We start from the raw sequence: 25,858 nt of genomic DNA, 5'->3' as shown, positions 1-25,858 counted from the left end.
AAAATCAAGAACCTTTTGAAGACCATTTTTACTCTTTGAAGCTGTGGCTGGTATAAGGATCAAAACTAAAGATATTTTATAAACCTAAATTTATATGCCAGTTTTATAAGAAACAAGTTTTTAGATCTGTTTTTTATAATCACCTGAGTATAAAGGTTCACATTGACATAATGGGAAAAGAGCTTTAGAGTGACATTATGGAGCTAGAGTCTCTTCTACTCCAGCCCAGACTCTTATGCTGTCTTCTGCTGCTGCTTGCAGTGCAGTCGACAGAACAAAACTTGTTTTAATAGTGGATTCATTCTGTCTCTGTATGTAGCAACCATATTAAATTAGTTAAGGGTAGGAGCTAAGCTTCAATTATTGACCACTTGTTTTTCCTACACAGTTCTTAAGAGTTAGGAAGAGGTAGAAAGTTATGTATGAGGTCAATAAACTAGTTTTGTGATTGTGTGGTTTGCTCCGATTTACTTTATTAAGGAGAACATATGGAGACTTGCATATATAACATTGCCTGTTTGTCCCCAATATCAGTGCAAGATGCATGGCCTGCTATGGCTGCATACAGTGTAGGGCAGGCACAAGCACTTGTGGATTTGAGGCAGAGTGCTCTGGAGCTGATAAAATGTAGCTACTGCTTTGTGTGGTACCTCAATCAGTGTCTTTCAGCTGAGATTGCCTCCTGCCAATCTGTACTTGTCCCACTTCTGCTCTGCTCTTTTCTCATAAAATGTATACAGGCATGTTTCACTAGTTAAACTGTTCACAGCTGATGTTAAGGAATTCTATCATCAAAAATTTGCAAGGGGAAGTTAGAATCAGTAACTGGATCTTTCTTTTGTTGCTTATTGCTTACAGTAATGATACATCTCATAAGCCTTGTCTTGTAGAATTGTTTTGTCATGGAAAACTTTGGCATTTTGTAGTACTGCTGCAGCATGGTGCTGAACCAACCATCCGGAACACAGATGGAAGAACAGCTTTGGATTTAGCAGATCCGTCTGCGAAAGCAGTGCTGACTGGTAAGTGATAATCTTTAGATTACATTATGACTAATAACAGTCAAATTAATGTAATACAGTATTTTAGTTTTTTTTTTTCTTTCTGATGGTACTTCTCACTGTTTTGTAATTCTAAATAGAAGTTCCCATATGGCCTTCATCATCTCAGTCATGGAATGTGTTCTGCATAAACAGTTTATTGTGCTAGCTCAGTCATCAACTGTCAGATTTTTAGCACTTATGTTCTCTAAAATTTGAAAGAGGAGGATAAGTAGTGAATTTCACAAGTATAGATAATTTATTTAACAACTAAAGAATCTCACCTTTGTCTTCCAGGTGAATACAAGAAAGATGAACTCTTAGAAAGCGCCAGGTATGCATGTTTGGAAGATATCAGGAATTTTGTTATATTTTCAGAATTGTCTGGGGTTTGTATGTAATTAATGTGTGTGTGTGTGTATATATATGTATATATATGTATAACTTTTCAGCTGGCATTCCATCTAGATGCTGAACTTGGCCTGTTATCTGTGAATAAAGCCACGAAAATAATACTGTAAATGCCTTTTGCCTTTCCTTTAGTGCTGACAGTATAGAAGTAATGTATGACTTCTGAACAGATCTGCTGAACATTATAGCAAGCAAAAATATAAAAACATAATAAGCTACTAAAAACTGGAAAAAAAAGGATTCTGTCCATTTCATATCTTGTTTTCCAGGACTGGAAATGAAGAAAAGATGATGTCTCTTCTTACACCGTTAAACGTTAACTGTCATGCAAGTGATGGCAGAAAGGTATTTTTGTTTAAACCTGTTGTAGAATTAGTTCACTCTTATGTGTTTCCCAGTTATTTTCTTTAATATATGTGGGAAAATAAGATTGTACCTCTCTAGCAGCTAGCTGATTCTTTTTGTTTGTTCAGCCTTAAAAGGACAATGTAGGTATTTCCATCTATGAGCAATAAACAAATATCTTTTCAATTGGAACTTCTGTTTGACCTTCATGTCTGCAGTAATAGAGAAGCCTTCTCATAGATTCTTGTCACTTTCCTAGAGACACACAGGCCCCTTATTTGCCATACACCCTAGGCAGGTTGTCACTGCTCTTTTGGGAACGAGCTGTTCATAGATATAAGTATTGGTAAAGAACTACATGAAAAATGTTCAAAATCTCCATTAAAAAAAATCATTGTAGTCTCCTGGGTTCAGCCCTTAGCCTACAGAGCTTTAGATCACTGAGAATCAATTTTTGGCATCCTCATTTTCATTAACTGTGTGTACTCATTCGTTTAGGTTTTGCTTGAATGAATTTTCCTATTTAAGACTTTGTGGTAAGATGTTGGGATCTCCAAAATGCCTTTGCATCTCTATTTTCACATCTTCTAGTTATAAGACTCCTCTTCTAGGAACTGTACAAACCCAGTTTGTAAATGAAGAGGATAAGATTTCACTAATTTGTAGCTTTGCCCTTGGTGCTGCTGATGGATATGCTAGAATGGGTTTGCTAGGGAAGATCACAGAGCAGTTATGTGACTGCTCTGTGGAGAGTGAGAATTTACAGGAGAAGACTAAGTTTTCCCTGCACCCCATGAACATACTACACTCACTGACGTTAACAAGAATCTCTGTTGATAATGTCTAAACTTAATCAGGATTTGTGTTCATGATGACTCTAAGAGAAGTCAGTAAACAATTAACACAGTTATCAAATGTCTGATTTCAAGCACTTTTTTTTTTTTTCCTTTTTCCTATGTTGCAGGTATTTTTGCGACTTCAGTAATTAGCAATGTTAACAAGTTTTGAAAAAAATAAATATAAAATGAACCCTTGATTTTGTGTTACTGATTGCTTCTACATTCTGTCGTTGCAGTCTACTCCTTTACATTTAGCAGCTGGGTATAACCGTGTAAAAATAGTACAGCTCTTACTGCAACATGGGGCTGACGTACATGCTAAGGATAAAGGGTAGGTTCATTTTTCCTGTGTTCAGAATAAACAGAATTTGTTAGAAGTTGAGATGATGTAAAAACCAGTAATACTATTTTAAACATAAAGAATTTCTAGCTTGAGACCGGTATGCAATCTTTAACCTTTATGTTATGAGAAAAACACAAGGTGTATAGGGTTAAGTGTTGTGAATCAGTAGAATCCAAATTAAGCTGACCATACATCATTCTGCCTTTTAGGTATCATTAGCCAAATGGTGATCTTTTGTTTAATGAAATACATTCATACACCCCTATGAAGTCAGCAAATATTTTGATGACTTAATCAATCCTAATTTTCTTTCTACTTTAAGTTTCTACACTTCTTTTTGCAAATAATGTGATAAAATATAAGATCAGTTGCCCAGAGGTTTTATTTGGACTACATTTTCAAGTGTTTGGTTATTATGTTAGGAAAAGTAGTGAAATATAGACATGCTAAGTTAATGTAGTTACATAAAATATAACAAAAACCCTATTTTTAAATTGTGTATTTATGTACATTAAAGATCATGGAAAGCAAACTCTTATTCCTCCTTTTTTCCTAGGATTACTTCACAGCTACAAAAAGAGCTGCCTGATCAGACAGCTTTAATTGTCCCTTTGGGCTTGGAATTCTCTTTTGTCATTTCTCCCTTACTAGCCCACAGTGCAAGTATTTGCTTTGGGCAATTTCTCATTTGCTCTTAAAACCACTAGGTTTGAGAGGGCTGGCTTTAAAACCTCTGACTCTGCTGTTAGTGTAGAATATGTACAGTTACTTAAACATCAGCCAGTAAAACTTCTTTAGTTTCCAAGGGAGAAGATAATCTTGCAGCAATATTGTTGTGGAAAAGGAAATTATTACTGTCTCTCCTGAAAACCCCCTGCGGATAGTTCTTCCTGCCTCGGGTTCTGACTGAGCAGAACAATTTCTTTTGCAGTAAGACAGTGCAATTAATTTCTCATCTTCAGATTATTTTAAAAGTTTGTTGTTCTGAAAAATGCTGATGGGATTTTCTGGATTCTTCTCCAGTTACTTATTTCCCCTTGACTTCATTTGAACATTTCTGATACTATTTTTGTAAAATTATCAAGGTATAACATAGTGCCATAATCTCTAATGTTACAGATGCATTTGGAATTGAAATATGCACACTAAGATAATAATCCTTCCCCATTCTCTCCTATATAGAGATTTGGTGCCACTTCACAATGCCTGTTCCTATGGTCATTATGAAGTAACAGAGCTTCTAGTAAAGGTTGGTCTTTGAAGAGCTTAAATTGCATATTATTAGATAAGAACTATTTATAATAGACAAGTGCAAGTTGTGTATATTTTTATTTTGTACTTATATTTACAAAACTTAAAGAGTGATAGATTGCTTTTGCTCTACATATTAGTGATTATAAACCTGGAGCTACAGAATCTTCTGCTTGCAAGGAAGCTTTTTCCTTATAAGTGTGCTTTCTGCTTGTAACTCTCTCTGCTCAAAAGTTGAATGGTTTTGTACCACCAAGTAAGTAATTCTTATCTCAACCTTCCCACCCTCACCCAAAAAACCCACAAAAAAAACCTCACAAAACCTGAGCAATATTACGAGTTTGACAATAGAAGACTGTTTCAGAAGGCAAAGTATTAAGAGGTGTTTGAATGGTAAAAATCATGTTTTAACATTAGACAGTAATTAGTCTCTTGAGGGAATGAACTTTACATCAGATCTGGCCCTGAATTGTAGCCTTCACCCCAAAGAAAGAAAAATGTGTCACTTTTTCTGTCAGAACTGAAGTGACTTATCTGGATTATGTTAGTCTTGAAGATAAAGTATGATGCTTGTCAAACTAGTGGCTCAAAGATGTGGCCTGCAAAAATCTGTGAGTATTGTCCACCCAACTGTGCCCATGCTCAGCTGCTGCACCAAATTGTGGTCATTGTAACAGCTGGGAATGCTCTAGATGTTTGGATGCTCAGGGAATAGCTGTTTCTACTCTGTCCTATGTGTCTCAGTCGCCACTAATTCCATGTGTCTTTCTATTAACTTAGCAAAAAATACGTAAAAAATATTGAAATAAGCATATAGTAAGTATAAATAGTCCAGATTTTTCTTTTTTTTTTTTTTTTTTTGTCCCGCTTCAGAGGCCAATTGCAAAGTGAATCTGTACAGTTTGGTACTAGACAAAGAAAAACCTTTTGCCTAGACACCACTGTATATCTTAACTGTTAAGCTGGAGTTGTATTCCCTGGTGGATTTCTGTTCCAGTGAGTTTTGACTTATTTTTTGCAACACGCTACAGCTTTAACAGGAGGGATGGGAAAGAGCATATCCTATCAGACTTGCTTGCAGACAGGATTCAAGGGGCACACAGAGTGTTATTGGAGAAGAATTACACAAATATCAAACATCCGAGAGTATTATTTGCATAACTTTGTACTTAAAAGTTTTGAATTGAACTCAGTTTTACCTGTCTCCTTGGCATTCATGTCTTGGGGATTATTCACAAAACATGTATTTATTTTTAGTGCAGCTGTTCACTCTACACTTTTTCTAGAGCAGTAAGAAATGCTTGTTCAAAGATGATTTGGAGTATATGAATTTTAGGCTCTTTCTCAGATTTGACCTGTAGCAGAGCTACTCTCCTTTTAGAGACGCTGGAAAAAGTCTGGAAAGGCTAGTCTGCCTTTAGCTTCTTTGGATGAACCTGTGAGACAATAAAGAATTAAAAACCGCAATATGCTGAAATGTTGTGTTATACTGAAAATTAATGTCTGGAGAATGGATACAGTCTGCATACAAGCATTGATTCTTATTTTAACAGTCTACTGGATTGAAACTAATGACAGAAGTCTTTCTAATGATCTGTTACTGATATTGTGTCTTTTATACTCCTTTTCCTTTCAAGCATGGAGCATGTGTCAATGCGATGGATCTGTGGCAGTTCACCCCTCTGCATGAAGCAGCTTCTAAGAACAGAGTGGAAGTATGTTCTCTTTTGTTAAGTTACGGTGCTGACCCAACACTGTTGAACTGTCACAACAAGAGCACCATTGATTTGGCTCCAACACCTCAGTTAAAAGAACGATTAGCATGTGAGTATAAAGTGAGATCAGTTTTACAGTTACAGATTGTAATGTATACTTAGGTTCCCTATCCAGTGACCTGCCAGAAGTCAGATTTGGAAGATGTTTACACTTTCCAAGCAGTTTTACAATGCTGGACAGTACATTTCACTGTTTATAAATTGAGATTGCTAGATTTTCCAAATGTAGGCATTTAAAATAATTTTATTGTCAGTTTTATAGTCATGTGGTTGTGGTGGGGTTTGTGGCTTTTCTTTCCTGAATATATGCTTTCCCTCACAACCTTGCCAGTGCACTTTCACACTTTCATTTTCCATGCTTGCTCCTGTCATTGCATCAATGCTGTTGAAATAGTATAGTTTTTTTCCACTGTCTTTTGTTTGAAGAAAGGAAAACATAGCAGTTCAGAATGGTGAATGTGTTTGAGTATGCCACAATTGCTGAAAGATCAAAGAAATTTATGGAAGGCATTGATTTTTGTCCAGCAAACTTAGGGAGTTGAAAAGGATGCCCTCGAATTCTGTCCTTGAGCGATCAAACAACAATTTTCTGGGATACATAGAAAAATTATCAGTAAATACTACATTAGACTTCATATAGAATCTAGAAATGTTTTTGCAAAAACAGGTCAGGAGTAGGGATTTATGTGTGCGAAGAGTGGAACCTAGAACAGTGGTGAGTGAAACAGATCTTGTTCAGCCAGTTTGGATGTCTCTGGCTTTGGTTTAGAAACAAAACGAATTCCTGTAGTGTTTTGAATTAGCTAGCAAGTTCTGTCTAGTCATGTAAAAGCTTAAGTCTGAGTTGGAAATACCTGTACCATGGTCTGCTGAATAAAATGAGCATTTTTATCTGAAAGAAACAATCATCTTGATCCTTCTTGAGTTAAGAGTGTAACCTTCTGGTGTGTTTTTGTTTCTTCTAAAGATGAATTCAAAGGTCACTCACTGCTACAGGCTGCAAGAGAATCAGATGTAGCTCGTATAAAGAAACATCTTTCTTTGGAGACAGTGAACTTCAAACATCCTCAAACACATGAGACAGCACTGGTAATACCACAAGATTTCTTAATTATTCTGCATGTGTTGTGGCTGACCTAAACATACTAGGTGATAGCTTAGGACTAAAAATTTCAGCATTAAACAGTGTAATTCAGACCAACCTGGAATATCCAGTGTCTACTTAAACAGGTAACATTGATTAATATTTTGTTCTTAATGTTAAGACTGATCCAAATTTCCCATTTATTTTAGGTTGTCTAAATTACTCTTTTTCTGTACAATAGTCTAGTTTTAAGCAACAACAAGCTACATACATTAGCTTAGTTTGTAAAGCTTGAAGGTTTCCAGCAGTTAGTAGAGATGGAGCTCTGGAAAATACCAGAGTAAATCCAAAAGCCCATGTGGAATCTCCCAAATTAATAAGCTTTTACATGCTTGGGGTTTTTTTCTGTTGTCTTTGCACAAAACCAGCTCTTAACTGCCAGCTGATCAGTAAGCAGTAAAACCTGTATGTTGCTAGCTAGGTGTTAATGCTACAATTTTCAATGTTCTCAGCACTGTGCTGCTGCATCTCCATACCCTAAGAGAAAACAAGTATGCGAATTGCTGCTGAGGAAAGGAGCCAACATCAATGAAAAAACAAAAGAGTAAGTGTTTCCAAATGAATACTGCTAAGTATTCGTTTAGAAAATTTTGAAAAATATATTCTGAATTATTCTTTTTTTGTCTGTTTTAAAGCTTCTTGACTCCTCTGCATGTGGCATCAGAAAAGGCTCATAATGATGTTGTTGAAGTGGTTGTGAAACATGAAGCTAAGGTATGAGTTATTATTCATACTTTTTTTGTGGTGAGGTTTGCCTACTGTATAGATTTTCATGGCACGAGAATGGACAGCTGAGTAGACAGACTTTTCTGAAATAATTCATTTTGGAAGGTTGTAGATCTATACACTGAAGGCATAGGCCATCAGTCCATCAGTACAGCCTGACTGCTGTCAAGTTTCCGAAGCAGTGATCAAAACCGAAGGAACAGTAGAACATAGAAGTAACGTTTGGGTGCAGAGTTTTAAGTTGTTAAATACACCTTGACTGAAACACATAGGAAGTCCTCAATTTGAAAGACCTCACTAAGCCAATGCAGGTAGAAGCTATTGTACAAGTTAGCACTGAGGATTTGTGTTGCCATGAGCAAAATAATGGCCTACTTCTGTATGTGGTAAAACTGCTGTAAGTGTTTCTACTGGATTATTCACATGGCTCTAAAAGGGAGCTGTTCTTTGTCAATAAATGTATTAGTAGTTATAACTTTATGAACTGCTTTTGTTTCAGTTTTATCTTTCTAAACGTCATGACCTTTGGAAATACACTGAATATGTTATTTTAATTAAAGTAAGAAGAATACTTGTAAAACTCTCCCAGTCAGTAATGAAAACAGCTTTAATATTAAGTTTTGATGGTCATATTTCTTGTCTGTGTTATTTTTAGGTTAATGCATTAGATAATCTTGGCCAGACCTCTCTTCATAGAGCAGCATATTGTGGTCATCTTCAGACCTGCAGGTTGCTGTTGAGTTCTGGATGTGATCCTTCCATTGTGTCTCTGCAGGGCTTTACAGCCTTGCAAATGGGGACTGAAAGTGTGCAACAGCTACTCCAAGGTACTCCAAGATTTATTCAGGATGCACTTCTGAAGTAATGTGGTGCTTCATTTTACTTACCATTTCAAGTCAAGAAATAATAGTGAACACAAAAAAAGTACTTTCTGTAAAAGACATTACTGGGTTGTGCAGTTCTTACTCCATAACCACACACACAGGGAGGGTGCCTGCTCAGATGGGGTTAACAATATAATTTACTCTCTAGTATTCAGCTACATAGTTTGTCAGAAATCCTCAGAATATTTCATGGTATAGCCACCTGGGGTGATTTGGGAAAAATCCTGATGTAGGGAGGGAGGAATCGTGTAAGTAGAAAATGAGTTTCAAAAGATAAACAAATGGCTGCTTTGTATTCATGAGCAGCGGCAACAGGGTACATGGATTTTCAAGAGTAACGTTTGGCCACCATACAGATAGATAAGCTTCTTGATATAGTCTTAATTCTGAAACTGAGATAAGAATGTTTAGTGCGTACTGCACTACTTCAAAATGGATAGGAAGCACATTGCTGAAGGCAACTTTGCAAATACTGTTAGAGCAAATAGCTACAGCTGTAGATAGTAAGAAAAGGCAAAACTTGTTTGTGACTGGTTAACTTTTTTTTTTTTAAAAGGGAAATCCTTGAAATAACTGAATTATTTCCTGTCTTAACAAATGCCTTCAACTACATACACCTACCTCTCATGTGACCTCCTTTGTTTTGCAGAAGGTATCCCATTAGGTAATTCTGATGCAGATCGACAGTTGCTGGAGGCTGCAAAGGCTGGAGATGTGGATACTGTAAAAGTAAGTTTAAACCTGTCCTAAAAGTGAGAGGGAATTATACCCCAAACTGTAATTTCTTAAAACAAGCAATCACGCAGCCCTTCACTGTCTGCTTTAGAGTTGTGATCTGTGTCCTAAAACCTTTGTTTTGCACAAATATTATAGATGACAAAATGTAATTCATGTTCACTCCCTCCAGAAACCTGTCTTTTATAAAAGAGTAAATAAGAAGTCAAAGGTGTGGATTTGGGAGGAAGGAGTATTTAATTTTTTTGGGGGGACACAATCTGTGAAAAGTAAAGGTTTTATGTAAAAATAAATGAAGAAATAAACCCTCTTTTAAATGAAAGCAGCTTTTCAAAATTAGGTGTGTAACAACATTTTATGACTAAACTGAAACTGTACCAACACTCTATATAGTGATGTATGTTTTGTTTTGGGGATTTCACAGAAACTTTGTACAGTTCAAAGCGTGAACTGCAGAGATATTGAAGGACGTCAGTCTACACCACTTCATTTTGCAGCTGGATATAATAGGGTATCTGTTGTTGAATATCTTCTCCAGCATGGAGCTGATGTGCATGCGAAAGATAAGGGGTAAATACTCAAACGTACATTTTCATGGCAATTGTAGTTGCTGGTACCTGTCAGGCTCTTGAATATTTCTAGCTGATAACCATCCCATCTTTATTCAGACATTCATTTTTTTGTTTTCATGGCAAGTTCTGTTAGAATGAAGATGTTCAGAATATCTACAAAAGCATTTGCAGTACTTGAGACTAGACCATCAAGAATTTCTCTTGCCCTGTATTTTTTGTTCTCTTAAGTGCCACTGCTGATGGCATTTTTACCATTTTGACAGTAGATATTCCTACTACATTAGACTATTATTGAAGGTGCATTATGTTTTAAGTTTGTATCATTTTGTAAAAAAAATACCCTATTTCAAAATATGTTTTTTTTCTTTAATTGTTTCCAGAGGTCTTGTTCCTTTACATAATGCTTGCTCATATGGTCACTATGAAGTTGCAGAATTGCTCGTTAAACATGGTGCAGTCGTCAATGTAGCTGACTTGTGGAAATTCACTCCCTTACATGAAGCTGCAGCAAAAGGAAAATACGAGATTTGCAAACTCCTGTTACAGGTATCACATATACTGGAGAGAAATTCCTTTTCTTGTTCAGTCTGAAATATGATTTGACTTCTCTGAGAAATTGATTTGTGTTTTCTGGTTTCTAACTTGTAGTTAAATGTATCTTTTCAGTACATGGGATACTGTTAGCAACTATGTTATCCTTTCTCACACAGTAGATGGAAAGGTCTGTCTGAAGGATTCAAATATGTGTCAGAATATTTGCTCAATAAGATGTAAGATGCCAAAGATGCAACATGTTTTTTCTGCTTATGTACTTAACACCTGTTTTTGGTGTGCACAGCATGGAGCTGACCCTACAAAGAAAAACAGAGATGGAAATACTCCTCTAGACCTTGTTAAAGATGGTGATACTGATATTCAAGACCTACTGAGAGGAGATGCAGCTCTGCTAGATGCTGCAAAGAAAGGTTGTTTGGCCCGAGTAAAAAAGCTGTGTTCACCTGACAATGTCAACTGTCGGGACACACAAGGACGTCATTCAACACCACTACATTTAGCAGGTCAGTGTTTTCATTAACTGTTTTGATCAGAGTTATTAGTTACTGTGGCCGAACTTTGTGTCTAAGCAACTGTGAAGTGTAGCCTCAAGTTAGAGGATTCTGTATTTTTTCTTTTTTAAAAAAAAAGTATTTTACACATATTCATTTTATGTTCCTCTTCTAAACTATTTAATTACTTTAATTTCCTATTCTCACTAGCCAAAGAGGATCTTTTATTGTTTATCAACAGAGGTTTTAAAACCAAATACTTTTACAAAGGGTAAAGCTGTCTTCACTAAGAGATAACACACTGTCTTCACTGGGATTAACGTCTTAACTTTCAAGTAATTGAAGTGAATTATTACTTCTCTACAGTTTGTTTGAGGATTTTTTTTTTTAGTAAGTTCTATTTATTCTGTCTTTTTGCAACCTTCCAGCTGGTTACAACAATTTGGAGGTTGCAGAATACCTGCTACAACATGGAGCAGATGTGAATGCACAGGATAAAGGAGGTTTGATTCCTCTGCATAATGCAGCATCTTATGGGGTAAATATCTCAAACTTTCTGAGGCTTTATTTATTTTTAAAATAAGTAAGTAAAGTGATAGATTTAATTATCAGCACTGTGAGCCAGTACTCCCCAGAACACCTTTGCCTTCGAGTTGTAATATAATCTTATTTGTGAAACACACACATGCAAAGATCTATTGTTGTCAGCTCATTTAATAGGTGAAGACTCTTAAGTTTGTAAAATCATGATTGGAGTTTACAGAATTGATTTTTCTGAACATGAATGCTTAGAATGCCAGCAACCTGAATGGTTTTCCCTAAAATGCATTTCCTTACTTGTGCCAGGCAAATTTTATCAGCAAGATCTCATTTTCACTTATTTTGCTGGTATTGAGACATTAATTGTATTTGTGGTCTTCCTGGATCTCTGTGCTTAGATCAAATCTTTAATCTGAACAGTTGGAGTACTTTACAAACTGGAAGTTCAAATTCAGGCTTTTTTCCTTTAGATGCCCCTGGATTTGAGATTCTGTTGTAGTCTGTCCTTTTTTCACAAGAGAAGAAATCTTGACTTTTTATTGGTACGTTATAGGTGAGGAAGAAAACACCATGTTTTAATACCTTTTTAAAATCACAATGTAGAAGTAAATGTATTCTAAGAAAATTCAGAATGAGAATTACAGAGAAGTACCAGTAATAGTTTAATATACTGTGGTACCTTGGAATTCAATGGGTGTTTTTATTTTGCAGCATGTTGATGTAGCAGCTTTACTTATAAAGTATAATGCATGTGTGAATGCTACAGACAAATGGGCTTTCACACCCCTGCATGAAGCAGCGCAGAAAGGAAGGACACAGCTTTGTGCCTTGTTACTGGCACATGGGGCTGATCCTACTCTGAAAAACCAAGAAGGACAAACACCGTTGGACCTTGTCACTGTAAGTGATGGGGCTTCTCTTGGAAAATCTGTACTGCTCTTTGTGGCAGCTCATCTAAAAACTATCCTTTTTAAAAAGAATAGTAATATAGCAACTAATGCAAAATTCAGAATACTGTGGTTTCTCTGGTGTTTATATGTGCCTGTAAGGAAAGTAGTAGAGCCTTTATAAACCTTCTTTAAATACTTTCTTGCTCAAGACTTCTATTTCAAGATGAGTAAAAAAAGAAAAAAGGCACCAACAAAAGGAGTTCATGCTTATAATTTGATGTTTTTAATTCAGTACCTATAGTTTGACTAGTATTGCAGAAATAAAATGTAAGCAGACTTTGTAGCAACATAAATTGAAGAAAGTCTGCTAAGTTTTTGGGTGGGTTTTTTTTTTTCTAAGTAATATAATACAATTCAAAGCTACACTGAGAAGTGTTTTGTTTCATAAATTCTGCTTCCCAATAGAAGCCTGTGTTCATTTTTCCTAGCAAATGAATTCTGTTTAACTGTCCTTTAAGTTTTTAAAAAATATTGAAGTCTTTACTTTTTACTTTATTACAGTTTTTGTTGATAAGCATTTCACAGTTTCATGTATGCAGTTGGCACAAAAGGCCATTTGTAAACTGCATTGTTAACTGCATATTTTTCCAATATGCATTTATTTATTTTGCAGTATACTTAAGAAGTCTGGAATAATGATAATGCATTCTAGGCAAAAATGTTGTGTAAAAGTGTTCATCTGTTTTAATAAGTTGTTTTCTGCTATTTAGGCAGATGATGTCAGTGCATTATTGACAGCGGCAATGCCTCCTTCTGCCTTACCGACTTGCTACAAACCTCAGGTTATAAGCGTGTCTCAGACTGCGGCCTCTACAGCTGATTCTCTGTCGTCTGTTCCATCCAGTCCATCCAGTCTGTCTGCTGCAAGTAGTCTTGACAACTTGTCTGGTAGTTTTTCTGAACTTCCTTCTGTTGTTGGTACAAACAGTGCAGAGGGAGCTACTGTGCTGGAGAAAAAAGAAGGTGAGACTTTCTCAGTTAGGAATTAATAACATTTTCTACCGTATGGTAAAAAGAGTACACAAGTGTAAAGTTTCCTACACATTCACACAGTTACTATGACATATGCAGTATCCCTATTTCTTAGGATGTCATTAATGAGGAACAAGTGTCCTAGTCTTGTAGTATAAGATTTTAGTACCTTCCCCCTGCAGAATCTTTAAAATGTTCCCTTTTTGCTGTACAGAGTTGTGTTCTAAAAGAGAAGTCAAATGAAATTTGGCTTCATACCAAGCAGTATTTTACTACAAATTTACCTAGTTTCAAAGAGGCTATTTCTATAGGTTTCTATTTCTATTACGTTTTGGTTCTCAAAACATGTTCTGTTTGAATATGCATTTCTGGTAGCTGGTTAGTTGCTTATTTTGTGGAAGCACAAATACAGCTCTTGGGGGAGAGGGGACAGAAATCTTAGAGTACTAGGGTTGATAAATAGTTGCCACTGGTTAATGATACAGATATTTATTCCCCATCTTCAGAAGACTGGGAATTTCTGTCTCTCTCATTGTTGCCAGAGACAGTGTGAGATGTGTATATTTTGCAATACATGTATGAATGTTCATTGTGAGTTTTTCTTTTTAATGCAGTTTCGGGTGTAGATTTTAGCATAAATCAGTTTGTGCGGAACCTTGGCCTTGAACATCTGATTGACATATTTGAGAGAGAACAGGTGAGTAGCTATATTTATTTCCAGATACTCAGCTAGAAAGCAAGGGAATAAATACTGGCTGTTTAGAATAATGTAATGAGACAGACTTAAAATAAGAGAATGTCAAAGTGAGTGGAATGAAGGAAAGGAGTGCAACTATGGGGTTTTAAAATTGCTACATAATATATATATTAAAATATATGTATATATAAAAATCTGGGGGCAATAATATCTGTATCAGTTCAAGAGTGTAGGCATGTTTTCTTTCATGTGGTATAAATGATGTAAGTAGTCAGTGTTGATTAGTAATTTCTGGTTTTGTTTCTATTAAGTTGAATACATCTAGAAAAATGTATTTCTCAATCAGAAACATGATCCTTGCTAGAAATAAGAGTTACATAATTGTAGTTTGTAGCTTATTTATTTAAATACAGAAGTTTGGAGAAAACAGTTGAGTAAAATAAATACACTGAAGTCTCCAGTGTTCATGTTCTTTTCACGCTTGCTTTTTATCTCTGCTATTGTGAGGTACATTTTCACTGTCACTGGCAGCTGTTCTAGTCTGTTTATTGTGTTGTACTAAAAAGTGGTGTTGCTTTCATTATAGATAACACTGGATGTCTTGGTGGAAATGGGACACAAAGAATTGAAGGAAATTGGAATTAATGCTTATGGTCATAGGCATAAAATCATTAAAGGAGTTGAAAGACTCATTTCTGGACAGCAAGGTATATACTTGTTTCAAATTATTATGTAACACTGTCTTTACAGAACCCATTTTTATAAATTCTTTAGATTATTCCAAATTGTATCTCCTTACAAAGAATTGATAGTAAAACTTGTCCTAGCAAATGGAACTTCAAATTATAAGAATGTGTTCTGACTTGAAACATGAGTGCTTTTATTTGTGCTGTGAATTACTGTGAATCTTACCTTTCAGTTCTTTATTTTTTTTTCTTCATGATCACTGTTTTGTGTTTGCTTAGGTAAATTTACACCTAGTTCAAAATGATTGTAGCCTTTTTGAGATGTAGGGTCTATTTATCTTCATCAGAGCACTCTCTGGACAGCAGAGGACATTCTCTATTGATGGGTTAGGGCCGGTTACATACTTTTCCATTGGGTTCTGCAGAATAATATTGTGTTTATTCTCTCATAAAGTCAGCTGAAATTCTTATATATACTTTTCTTTAAAAATACAGTCAGTGTGCTTCCAGTGAACCAAATTTAACATTATTGCTTTGTTTAACAGCTTCAGCTTGTACTGAAGTTTTCGCTAAAGCCTCTTTATTTGTGCAGCACTGTTGATACCAAGACAATCTTGGGAATAACATGCTTCTTTTAACTATGGCTGCATAAGAGAGAGAAAAACAAAACAACAAAACACACAAACCTTTTTTTCCTGCTTGTCTCACTGAAACATCACTTACTGTTGGTTTGCTGTGTTTCAAAGAAATTGAATAAATTAGTTGAAATTAGTAGGAACTTTTCCTTTATTGAGATACGATCTACAAATTCGCATTCTGTGCACTTCTTAAAACAGTGTTAACCAACCCTTAAGATAATCCTTTTTCCTGGTAATGGAAATCTTCATAGTTTTCCTCTCAGTTGTCAGTTGTTTTTGACAGACTTATTGAGTCTTTTGGATAGAAGTTACTTTTAAGGTGTCATTTCAGCCTCTTGTCCTGTTTGAGTTCTAAATTTACAAAACCAAAGACTTGTCTACTTGGAAAGCAAAACCAGTATATCTGATTTATTTTTTTAACATAAATATATTTGTACATATTTTAATTTGTCTGTACATAAACAGAATGTCAAACACCTAAATCCTTCACCACTCCCGCCCCTGTTCTTTCTAGGGTCTTGCTGTCTTGCCATAAAAGGACTGACATTTTCCTTTGTAACATTAACCACAGGCACAAGTACTTCAACTGAATATTTCAACAGCTCTTGATATTTTTTTGTTTTTCTGTGCTGTCTTTTTAGAGTGGGGAGGATTATTGTTATTCAGTTGTTCCGTCAGTTTATCTTGCCCTTGGGCTCTTGCACTCAAGTATGTTTGCCCTGGTGTTTTGCCATCTCTTCCTGGAGACAGTATAGCCATTATTCTCGGTTGGGTAGGGCTTTCGTGGAGGAGCTTTTTTTCATTTCTTTCTTGCCAGAGTTTGTGGCCCCTGAATACACTGTTCCGGTTCCACACTGCCAACATGAGGCTCCTGGCTGTGCATGAATCTGTAATTTCCCTTTTCCGCACGTTATTTATTTCTACAGAGGTTATGACAGACCCAGCATCTAACTCTGGTCACCTGCTAGTTGTCCGGGAAGACCATGGGCAGAAAGACACCTAATACGTTCTGTGTTCTTATGCGCAGTAATTGCATTCTCACTGCTTGCCAGTTATGATTGAAGTCTGTATTTAAATCGAGAATGGATTCTGGATTCTGCATAAAACTCCTTTTTTTGTTTTTGTTTTCCTGTATTTGGAATGATAAGCTTCCTTTAAGCATTCAGTATCAGGCTTGGGCCTTTTATGTTCACAGAGTATCTTAGTTCTTTCCTCAGCTCTTTCTGCACGATCCATGGGAAGATTATTCCTACCGAATTAACACTTCAAGTGCTGTGCTTCTCATGGCATTTGTGGTGTATGCATGGTAATATATATAGAGATTATAAACAGAAATGCTGTAAAAGTTTGTTTGAAACTAGTGGAAGGGTTTGAGGGATTGTGCTTTGACGTTAGCAAAAATGTATGTAGCTCTTCATCTTGTAAACTGAGTTTTGAGAAAACGTTTCCTTTAAAAACAAAAACCTCTTGCTGGTTATCATTCCAAATTGGCGGTCTTAAAGCAGTTTCTGATACTATTGTGTTTTGTTATATTCACAGGACTTAATCCATACCTGACTCTAAATACTTCTGGTAGCGGAACTATTCTCATAGATCTTTCCACTGAAGATAAGGAATTTCAATCAGTAGAGGAAGAGGTATGCCTTTCTTTGTAGTATCTTGGTATTTTTGTTATTTTTACTAAAGATGTAGATAAGTTGTCTAGTAATACCTTTAGCAGTGCAGTAAGCATTGCTAAGTTAAGGAAAACTTGCATAAGGATACTTTGAATTTTCAGCTTTGACTGCACTCTTTATAATCTGTGCTCATTACGTCTGTAACTTTTTTCTTATGTTATTACTGCTTGTAGTGTTTTTAAAACCTCTACTATACAGAAAAGCACTTTGATGTAACACAAAAACTCTATGCTACTGATTGCCTGTCTGTTATACACAGTTCTAAGTCACTTCCTTCCAAAGTGTCATAATCACACAGGACAAAATTCTGAAGCAGCAATATTCTGTATAGATTAGTGACAATCTTTTTCAATTTGAAAACTAGACCATAGACTATTCAAGATATTTTTTTTTAAAAAACCCAAACATTAAACCTGTTCATGTGCATCCACAAAATCTGACATTACTTAACATATCGTTGCCTAAAAATTTCCTGTATGATTTTTATATTTTTGCAAGATATAATTCTTTTGATGGACTGTTTGAAGGATATGTGTTTTGAATGTGTTCTAAAACAAAGTGATCTTTCTTAAAATTCTCATTCTTCAGATGCAGAGTACTGTCCGAGAGCACAGAGATGGAGGACATGCTGGCGGAGTCTTCAACAGATACAACATCTTAAAGGTAGCTGTTGCATTTTTGTGGTCTATGATTACAACTTTAGAGTTTTGGTTGAAAGTAAAATGTCCATGAACTCTTCTAAGATTTGTTTGTTGAGTTCCATAATGTGATAAGATGTCTTGTTCTAAAACATAAACAGGAGAAATATCATCTTCCAGGGAAATTCAAAGAGTAAGAAAAACTGCTTATGGGTTAATAGTCTTTAAGAAATTTTGTGAGAAATTGACATACAAGGTACTCACAGAAAACTGCAGAATGTTTGAAGAAAGAGACAGAAGGTTTTATAGGAAACAAAAGAAGGTTTCTGTTGAGGGAATGGCAGGTGAAAAAACAGCAAGAAGCAAAAGCAAAACTTCTGAAGCATGGAAGTAAGGAGTACCTGGTTTGATTCGACACCAGGCAGTAGACAATCTTTATTTAAATAATTTAAGGGAATTCGTGTTTGTATTCATAGTTTTTTCCTCTGAAGAAACTGTCATTTTCACTAAAATGGCAAAGATTTTGATTTGCTGGTAAGTAGTACTAAGTTTTACTCTGAACTGATGTTACAGTTTACCTAGTCGAATGTTGTATCTACACACATAAGGCTTTGCCAATGTCCAGCATACCTCTGCAGAAGGGTGCATTATTTACTTTCTTTTAGAAGTGTTTTAGAGGTCTTCATGGAAGACACTTCTTAAAGTTACTAGATGATATTTTTACTAGTGGTTTGGCATCAAGCTGTGTTTGGAGTTATGCTCAAGTGGACTTGTGATTAAGCCTGCTAAATTTAAATTAAGGAGTATTGCTCAACAGATATTTAAAATTAGTTGATTCTTAATTAAATGTATAATTATCATTTACTTAAGTTATACTACAACAGTCGACTTCTGCAGGATAGATTAGAGAGTTTGTGTTTCATTGAGTTGTAAGGAAAATATTCTTCTTTAAGTGGCAGCGTTGTGTACTGTGGTGTAGCTGCTATAGATTAAATATCTGTCAAAGCAAACAGAATTTTTCAGTTTCAGGGAGGAACTTATACTTTGACTGTTTCAGATTCAGAAAGTGTGCAACAAAAAACTATGGGAAAGATATACCCACAGAAGGAAAGAGGTCTCTGAAGAGAATCATAACCATGCTAATGAAAGGATGCTGTTTCATGGTGAGATATTGAAATACACCTTATGAATTCATTATTGTCAAGAGGTTTTTTTGTTAGAGGTTTTCTACTGGCTCATGCAAAGTAAATTTTCTCAGTGAAAATAGGTTCTAGATGTTGCCTGAGTTGTAAACGAGCAAGTGTTTGTGTGAATCACGATGGGGACATGTCATGCACTGCATCTTTCTGAAATAAGCGTCTCCTTGTCTCTCCCCAAAGGGGGCTTCAAAGATCTAAGTGAAAACATTTTAGCAATTATGAGTGGAGGCTGAGGAGCATGCCTTCTTCTTGGTTAAGTTACTAATTCTGTTTTATCAGCTGTATGACCAAAATGATTAAGTGTCAAACTTTATTCTGCTATGGGTTGTTTTGGGGTTTGGGATGGGAATTTTTGTTTTCTTGTCTTTATAGTTTGATAATTTAGTTCTTGTTCATCATTCCAGAAAAGAGAGCTTGTAATTGGCAAATTAAAGCCAATGGAAAGCTCTCCTGTACACAAATATGTAGTTTATCCTGATGAGCAACTTAAGTAAGTTCACAGTACATCCTTACAATGAAAGCAACGTAGTTCCCAACATAGTACATTACTGTTGGAAGCAACAATAACACAATAATTAACTGCTTGCCCGAACTTGTAGATATCTAAATCCTGTCTTTTCACTGTGGTCTGTAACCCTGTAAGAGGAAATGGCCTCTTAATGGAAAGACCTGTCTTTAAAGGAAAGTCTTAAATGAGGTCATAACAAAGTTAGATCATAACAAAATTATCCCTGGAACAAAGCAATTAATGTTTTATGAGCGTTCTGGGTTGGTTTTGTTTTGGTTTTTTTTTAGTCTTTTGTTTATATAATTTTTTTTAAGCATTGATGTATGTCTTAAACCATGTATACCACTTGCAGAAGATGAAAAGCAATTGTCTCAAATAGTATCCTTTGTAGATCTTTGTTAAAAATATACATTTGTTTGCTACTGCCCTTTGTATAATACCTCTAGCAAATTGGCTGTGTAAATCTGAGGTCAGAATTTCTGGAGACAGATTTCCTTGTATGTGTAGAAGAACTGTACCCAAAAAAACGTTGGAAATAGACAACTGAATTGTGACAAAAGTCTCTATGTACTGTATTTCCAATATTTTACTTCCTTCCTCTCAGGCTCGCCGTTTGTAAACGCGATCATTCACAAAGGGTTTGATGAGAGACACGCGTATATAGGCGGCATGTTTGGAGCTGGGATTTATTTTGCTGAAAATTCTTCCAAAAGCAATCAATATGTGTATGGAATTGGAGGTGGCACTGGATGTCCAATACACAAAGACCGGTCTTGTTATGTTTGCCACAGGTAAGTCCTTCAAAAGAATCTGGTTTTGCCTTCAGAATTTTGTGAATTATCGTACAATGAGTGACTAAAGTGGCTTTCAAGTTCCACTGTTCTCAAGTAAAAGATTCAAATTATTAAGATAGTCTTTCTGGAGTTTCACAAACGTTTTGTATTCATGGTTCTTTTTCCCTTTTAACACAGGCAATTGCTGTTTTGCCGTGTAACACTGGGCAAGTCTTTCCTGCAGTTCAGTGCTATGAAAATGGCTCATTCTCCCCCAGGACATCACTCAGTTACTGGACGACCCAGTGTAAATGGATTGGCATTGGCAGAATATGTCATTTACAGAGGGGAGCAGGTAAACAGCTTTTTGGTTTGCTTTTTCAGGCTGTTGGGTTTTGGTTTTGTTTTGTTGTTTTGTTTTGTTTTGTTTTTTTTAAGGCATATAATGTGTTGGGGTGTTTTCTTACTTTCGAAGGGCTAGGACTTGCTTTTGTCTTAAAACAAACTCCAGATGTGGTTGCAGATGAAAGGAACTGTGCTTCCTGAATACTCCAGGTGTTTTACCTTTGACGTTTTGCCTTTTGTTCTTTGGCATAAATACTTTTTTCCCCCCTCTCTAGCAAACATACTGAATTTGTCCAGAAAATGAAATAATAATAAAGAATGTGCGTGTCACTCTTTCAGGCTTATCCAGAATACTTGATTACCTACCAGATTATGAAACCTGAAGCCACCACTGAAGCTTAAGACAGATTATATGTGGGAAACCATCAGACTTTGGATGCAAAGATACCAATGGCTGTTCTCCTGTTAATTACAATGAGTTGTTGGAAAACTTTCATCCACAGGTGGTGCGGTAGCAAATGTGAACAAAATATACCATTTTTGACTTGATAAAGCTTTAATAATGTACAGTATGTTTTTCTAAAATTTCAGAGATGTCCTCTTTTTCAGCACTTTAACAGATACCATTCCAGGCATAAACTGGGGTTTGGCTATACTAAATTATTAAAAAAAAAAATAAATAAATAACTTGAAACAATGGTTTTATACAATACTGCATTGAAATTTAGCAGAAACTGTAATGCTCTATACAGGAAATCATTTTACTATATTGTGTTCTTTAAAACACTGCATTTACACTGAAAACATTTTCATTTGTAAAACTGTAAATAAGAGCTTTTGTACTAGCCTGGTATTTATTTACATTGCTTTGTAATATAAGTGTTTTAGAACTACAACCTTGTACAAAATGTTTTTTCCAGATACTAGTTTATTCATCTGTGTTTTCTCATGCACAATAGATAGGAAATGCCAATTTTTTTCAGGGTTTATCACTTTTTTTGAGGGAGACAGCAAATTTTATCTGAAGATGTTTAGAAATATCCAACTTTAGATTGAATATGCGAATTTTTGTTCTGTATTTTTATTCATGAAATATACATTCCTGAGAATGATGGGCTATGAAAATAGTGTTCCAGCTGAATACTGAAGTGCTTTTCCACCTCCTTCTTTGAGTTGCGTATTTTATTTCTGAAAAATGTCTTCTGAAGTTTTTTATTTAGGTATAGTTGACCTATATCCTCACTTGAAGGCTAGTAGACCATGCAAGTTACAGTTTTAGTAAATTATTTTCTTTGAATGTAGTTGGCAAATTAACCTCAAGGAGGTCTTTCTTGAGTTCCTCTTGCTTACATTTAAGCCAGGAAGTTAAATAGCTTATTCCTAATATGAGGGCAAACATCTTGGTCTTTTTTGTATGCTTATTTTGGTAAATTAATCTGCCTGTTGCTGCCCTCAGGATACAAGTATTGCGAGGTGGAAATGTTAAAAACCATCCTGTCATCTCCTGTGTTTCTTCCATGTTAACGTTCAAGCTGTAGTTGAAGCAGGTGCACAGCCGTGTTTGTCTGCAGTGCTTCTGGCCAAGTGGTACCGGTTGATGCAGGGTTCTGCTCCCGGCGCTCGGCTGGCTGGCAGGGAGGCTGTAGGCGGGATGAGCGACTCTTCCATGGCAGCAGCTGCATTTGGCAGCTCTGGTGAGACCACTTGGGCGGAGGAAGAGTCCAAAAGGGACAATCCCCTGTTCAAGTCTCAGTTGAGGTCACTGAATGCACCGACCAGTTCAGTCAGCTCTATCGTAGCTCTCTCATGTATTCTCCTTCGCTTCCATCTGCAGTTTTTACCTACATATTTCAAAAATATGTAAATACAAATTATAGTTAATTTGGGGTTAAAGTGGTTAGGAGAGTATTTTAGTTGTTTTATATTACTGCATACATGACACTGTCCCAGAAGACAATTTGTTTGCAGGGCATGTTATCATACCATGGTTTTAAATGTAGTAACTGGTCAAGATAATGAAATTGTCTTGCTGATGTGGTGGTTATGTGATTATGCTCTATGTAAAAATGTATCGAACATTACCCAGGTATGTGGGGAATCTGAATAATAAGATTGTGTAATTCTTGCAGAAAGTGATATTGGCTATGAATAAAAAAGGCTTTGATTTTTAGGTACTTTCTCCCAGCATGCTGCCTGTTCCTTAGGTATAGTAATGCTGGAATTGGTGTTCATGCAAAATCTGTTAAGTATGTTTAAAACTTTTTTTTGTTACTGCTAAAATGCTTCATTCTCTTTGAATGATCACTTAATGTCTTGTAAAATATTGTGGTATAATAGCATTTTAAGGGGTACCACAATGTTGGTTTTGTCTGTTTGGGGATTTTTTAAACTTCTTTTTTTGCATGACATACCTTGCACTCTGAAGATGGAAGCTGTAATGATTTGATAATACTGACTGTTGAGGTGTACCTTTAATCTCTTGTGCAGTTAGTTCTGCTTTACTCATTTTGAAGTGTCTTTACATGTACTGTATAACATTCCATATCCATTTAACACTAAATAAATTTCATTCACTGTTTTCTTGGTAGCATGGGAGTAATTATAGTATGTCAACTCATTGTTTTAAATGTGTGTACAGTACTATGACAAACTACATAATTAGAGGCAAAAATAATTGCATTAAATAGCAAAGCTTTTAATGTGGATAAAAAACTGTAAATAATGTGGAAACTTGTAGTTTGGTATATGGCTAACTAACATCTTTAGCTGCTGTTGAAAACGTTTTAATAATAAATCTAAAAGTAAGCTTCAATTTGTGCATTTAAAACTCCATTTTACGGTCTGAAACTGAGAAAGAAGACTGACTTGCATTAGTTTTGTAAAATGAAAAGTAAGCTGGAAAGTCTTATCTTTCAGGTGACTGCAGAGGAAGCAGTATGACATGTACATGACCAGCAGCACAAGTACTGCCTAGATCACTTGTAGTATTGCAATATGTAAGTAATTTTATTTCAGTAGGCTCTTACGTGGTAGGAGGTTTCCAAAGCCAGCCTTGTGTAGAAGATTTGAATAGAAATGAGCACTAGAGGGCAGGAAACCAAATGTTTAGTAAGATCAAGGGTAGAGAAAATCTTTGAAGTATTCTAGGCGTACAACTTCTGATAAAAATGCTTCTGAAAATTCCACCTGTCTAGGCTGTAAAAAAGTAAAATTAACTTTCCATTCTGCATTAGTTTTTTTAAACTAAGTAATTAGTATAAAAACAAAGCAAATTGAAAATGTTAGGATTTTTTCTTGAAAACTTCACTCATAACTTAGACCTTATTTCTTAGAAATTAAAAAATAATTTAGCCAGACTCTTCTGTCATATATAACTGAAACACTTCAGATTATCCCCACAATGTATGTTCAAGAGGTACATTGGCACAAATTTTGAACAGAAATAACTCCGTATAAAAGGAGTTCCCACTGTCTTTTCTCCCTGAATTTGCTCATTAAACACAATGCTCTGTGTGTGTACGCATATGCATGTCTATATGAGTACACACACACACTTGCTCATTCTCTCACTTCACCAAGAAGCTGAGAAAAAGTTTAAAAAGTGATTTCTCCAGCATGTCAGCACTGTCAGTGAGGGTGCTGCAGCCATTTCCCCTTCTTCTACCCATCTCCTGGACTTAATGTAGTAGAACAGTTTTTTGCTGGAAACAATAGAATCCCGTGAGCAGCTTGCCTTCTGCCTGACAGTCAAAAAAATATAAAGGCTTTATTTGTACCCATCTAGTGCAACAACACAGCAAAGACTGTGAACTGGAACACAGGTCCCCTGAGGTCTGTCCCTCAGGGGTTCTTGGAGCTGGGCTTGTGCACGCACTGAAGATGCAGTTGGAAGTGGAGATGGTGTCAGCAAGAGACGAGGGTGTGGAGGGAGGCGTGTGCCCCTTTTTGCCCCTCTGCAGCAAGCATAAGCAATGGTACTTCTGAGAGTATCAAGGGCTTTCTTCCCCCTGCCTGTGGCTCACTAGATCAGAAAAAGCTGCAGGCAGCCAGAACAGAATGCAAGAAAAAGGAAAAAGCATGTAGATCACTGGTTTGAAGTTAACATGTTCTGCCCTAAAAAGGGACAATGTTCGTAACTGAGAGAAGACAGACAGGAAGGGAGAGATAATAATAGAACTAAGAATAACCTGTAAAGAAATGAAGGCAAGTTTTACAGACACCAAGAAATTACGGTAGGAATAAGTAATGTAATTATTAGGAGCGGCCAAAATAATCATACATCAACTTCCCAAATTATGTTTGAGTTAAAACAGCAAGCCAGTGCTGATGTGTAGACATTATAGGGATTTCAGAATATTTCCTCTTGAGAGGAACATGGTGTTTCAGAGGAGAAATTTGCAGCCAATTCAAAACATCAACATTAGACCTGTGAAATAATGTGTGCAAGAAAAAGAAACAATTGAAAAACTGAAGGCAAATGTGCTATACAATAGCTCTTAAAAACATTGGTTTTGAAGAATCAATTATCAGAGACAAGCTGAAAAATGACAGCAGATAGCATATGAGTAAAGTATGTCACATCAAATTATCTACCTGTATTCTGTCTAGTGGCAGGATATATATGGAGGGTGTGGGGTTTGGAATTTTAATGCAGCTAGGGAATTCAAAGGAGGAGGTGGAGGTCAGATCCATCGCTCCATCTGTAATCTTGATAACTGCTAAATTTATTCCTTTGCAACTCAAGTATGTTTCAGCTGGGATCTTCACAGGTAGCAGAGACAGGGACTGGGGTGGTGTCTTGGTACAAGATACGGTATGCAGTACCATTGCACAGCGAGTGTGCAGCAGCACAGCTAGGGGAACATTTACGTGCAAAGTTTTTAAGTTAAGACATTCCAGAGTTTTCAGAAGATCGTAGTAGTGTTTGCAAAGCTTAATATTTAAAACAGACTTAAATTGTTTAAGGAGCGCAAGAATATGCACTAGTGCCTAGGAATGTATGACTGAGGCTTTTTATAGTTGGGAAAGGAGCTTTATGTCTGGTGATAATGATGTTTACAGATCCAGGTTGGTATATGTGGGAAAAGATTAATACTGAATGGTGAAGCTAATAGAAATAGCCTGA

At 36.0% G+C, this 25,858-nt stretch overlaps 1 protein-coding gene across 1 annotated transcript in view; it reads left to right on the top strand.

Annotated features, from left to right (window-relative positions):
- Positions 1-23,545, top strand: part of TNKS2 (tankyrase 2) — a 30,436-nt gene extending 6,891 nt beyond the window's left edge. The window contains exons 3-27 of the mRNA XM_065843001.2: positions 927-1,022; positions 1,338-1,374; positions 1,721-1,796; positions 2,872-2,966; positions 4,161-4,227; positions 5,867-6,053; positions 6,972-7,093; positions 7,601-7,692; positions 7,784-7,862; positions 8,530-8,701; positions 9,408-9,487; positions 9,918-10,063; positions 10,446-10,611; positions 10,904-11,123; positions 11,540-11,649; positions 12,363-12,551; positions 13,312-13,564; positions 14,188-14,270; positions 14,857-14,977; positions 17,134-17,231; positions 17,859-17,933; positions 18,966-19,071; positions 20,220-20,406; positions 20,587-20,743; positions 21,073-23,545. Coding sequence (XP_065699073.1) covers positions 927-1,022; positions 1,338-1,374; positions 1,721-1,796; positions 2,872-2,966; positions 4,161-4,227; positions 5,867-6,053; positions 6,972-7,093; positions 7,601-7,692; positions 7,784-7,862; positions 8,530-8,701; positions 9,408-9,487; positions 9,918-10,063; positions 10,446-10,611; positions 10,904-11,123; positions 11,540-11,649; positions 12,363-12,551; positions 13,312-13,564; positions 14,188-14,270; positions 14,857-14,977; positions 17,134-17,231; positions 17,859-17,933; positions 18,966-19,071; positions 20,220-20,406; positions 20,587-20,743; positions 21,073-21,135 — 3,077 coding nt within the window. The 3' untranslated portion in view covers positions 21,136-23,545. The remainder of the gene's footprint in view (positions 1-926; positions 1,023-1,337; positions 1,375-1,720; positions 1,797-2,871; positions 2,967-4,160; positions 4,228-5,866; positions 6,054-6,971; positions 7,094-7,600; positions 7,693-7,783; positions 7,863-8,529; positions 8,702-9,407; positions 9,488-9,917; positions 10,064-10,445; positions 10,612-10,903; positions 11,124-11,539; positions 11,650-12,362; positions 12,552-13,311; positions 13,565-14,187; positions 14,271-14,856; positions 14,978-17,133; positions 17,232-17,858; positions 17,934-18,965; positions 19,072-20,219; positions 20,407-20,586; positions 20,744-21,072) is intronic.
- The last annotated feature ends 2,313 nt before the right edge of the window (positions 23,546-25,858 follow it).

Source organism: Patagioenas fasciata, chromosome 8 (genome assembly GCF_037038585.1).
Source record: "Patagioenas fasciata isolate bPatFas1 chromosome 8, bPatFas1.hap1, whole genome shotgun sequence".
Lineage (NCBI taxonomy): Eukaryota > Metazoa > Chordata > Aves > Columbiformes > Columbidae > Patagioenas > Patagioenas fasciata.
The sequence above is the reverse complement of the archived record's forward strand: the minus strand, read 5'-3'. Positions and strand labels throughout refer to the sequence as shown.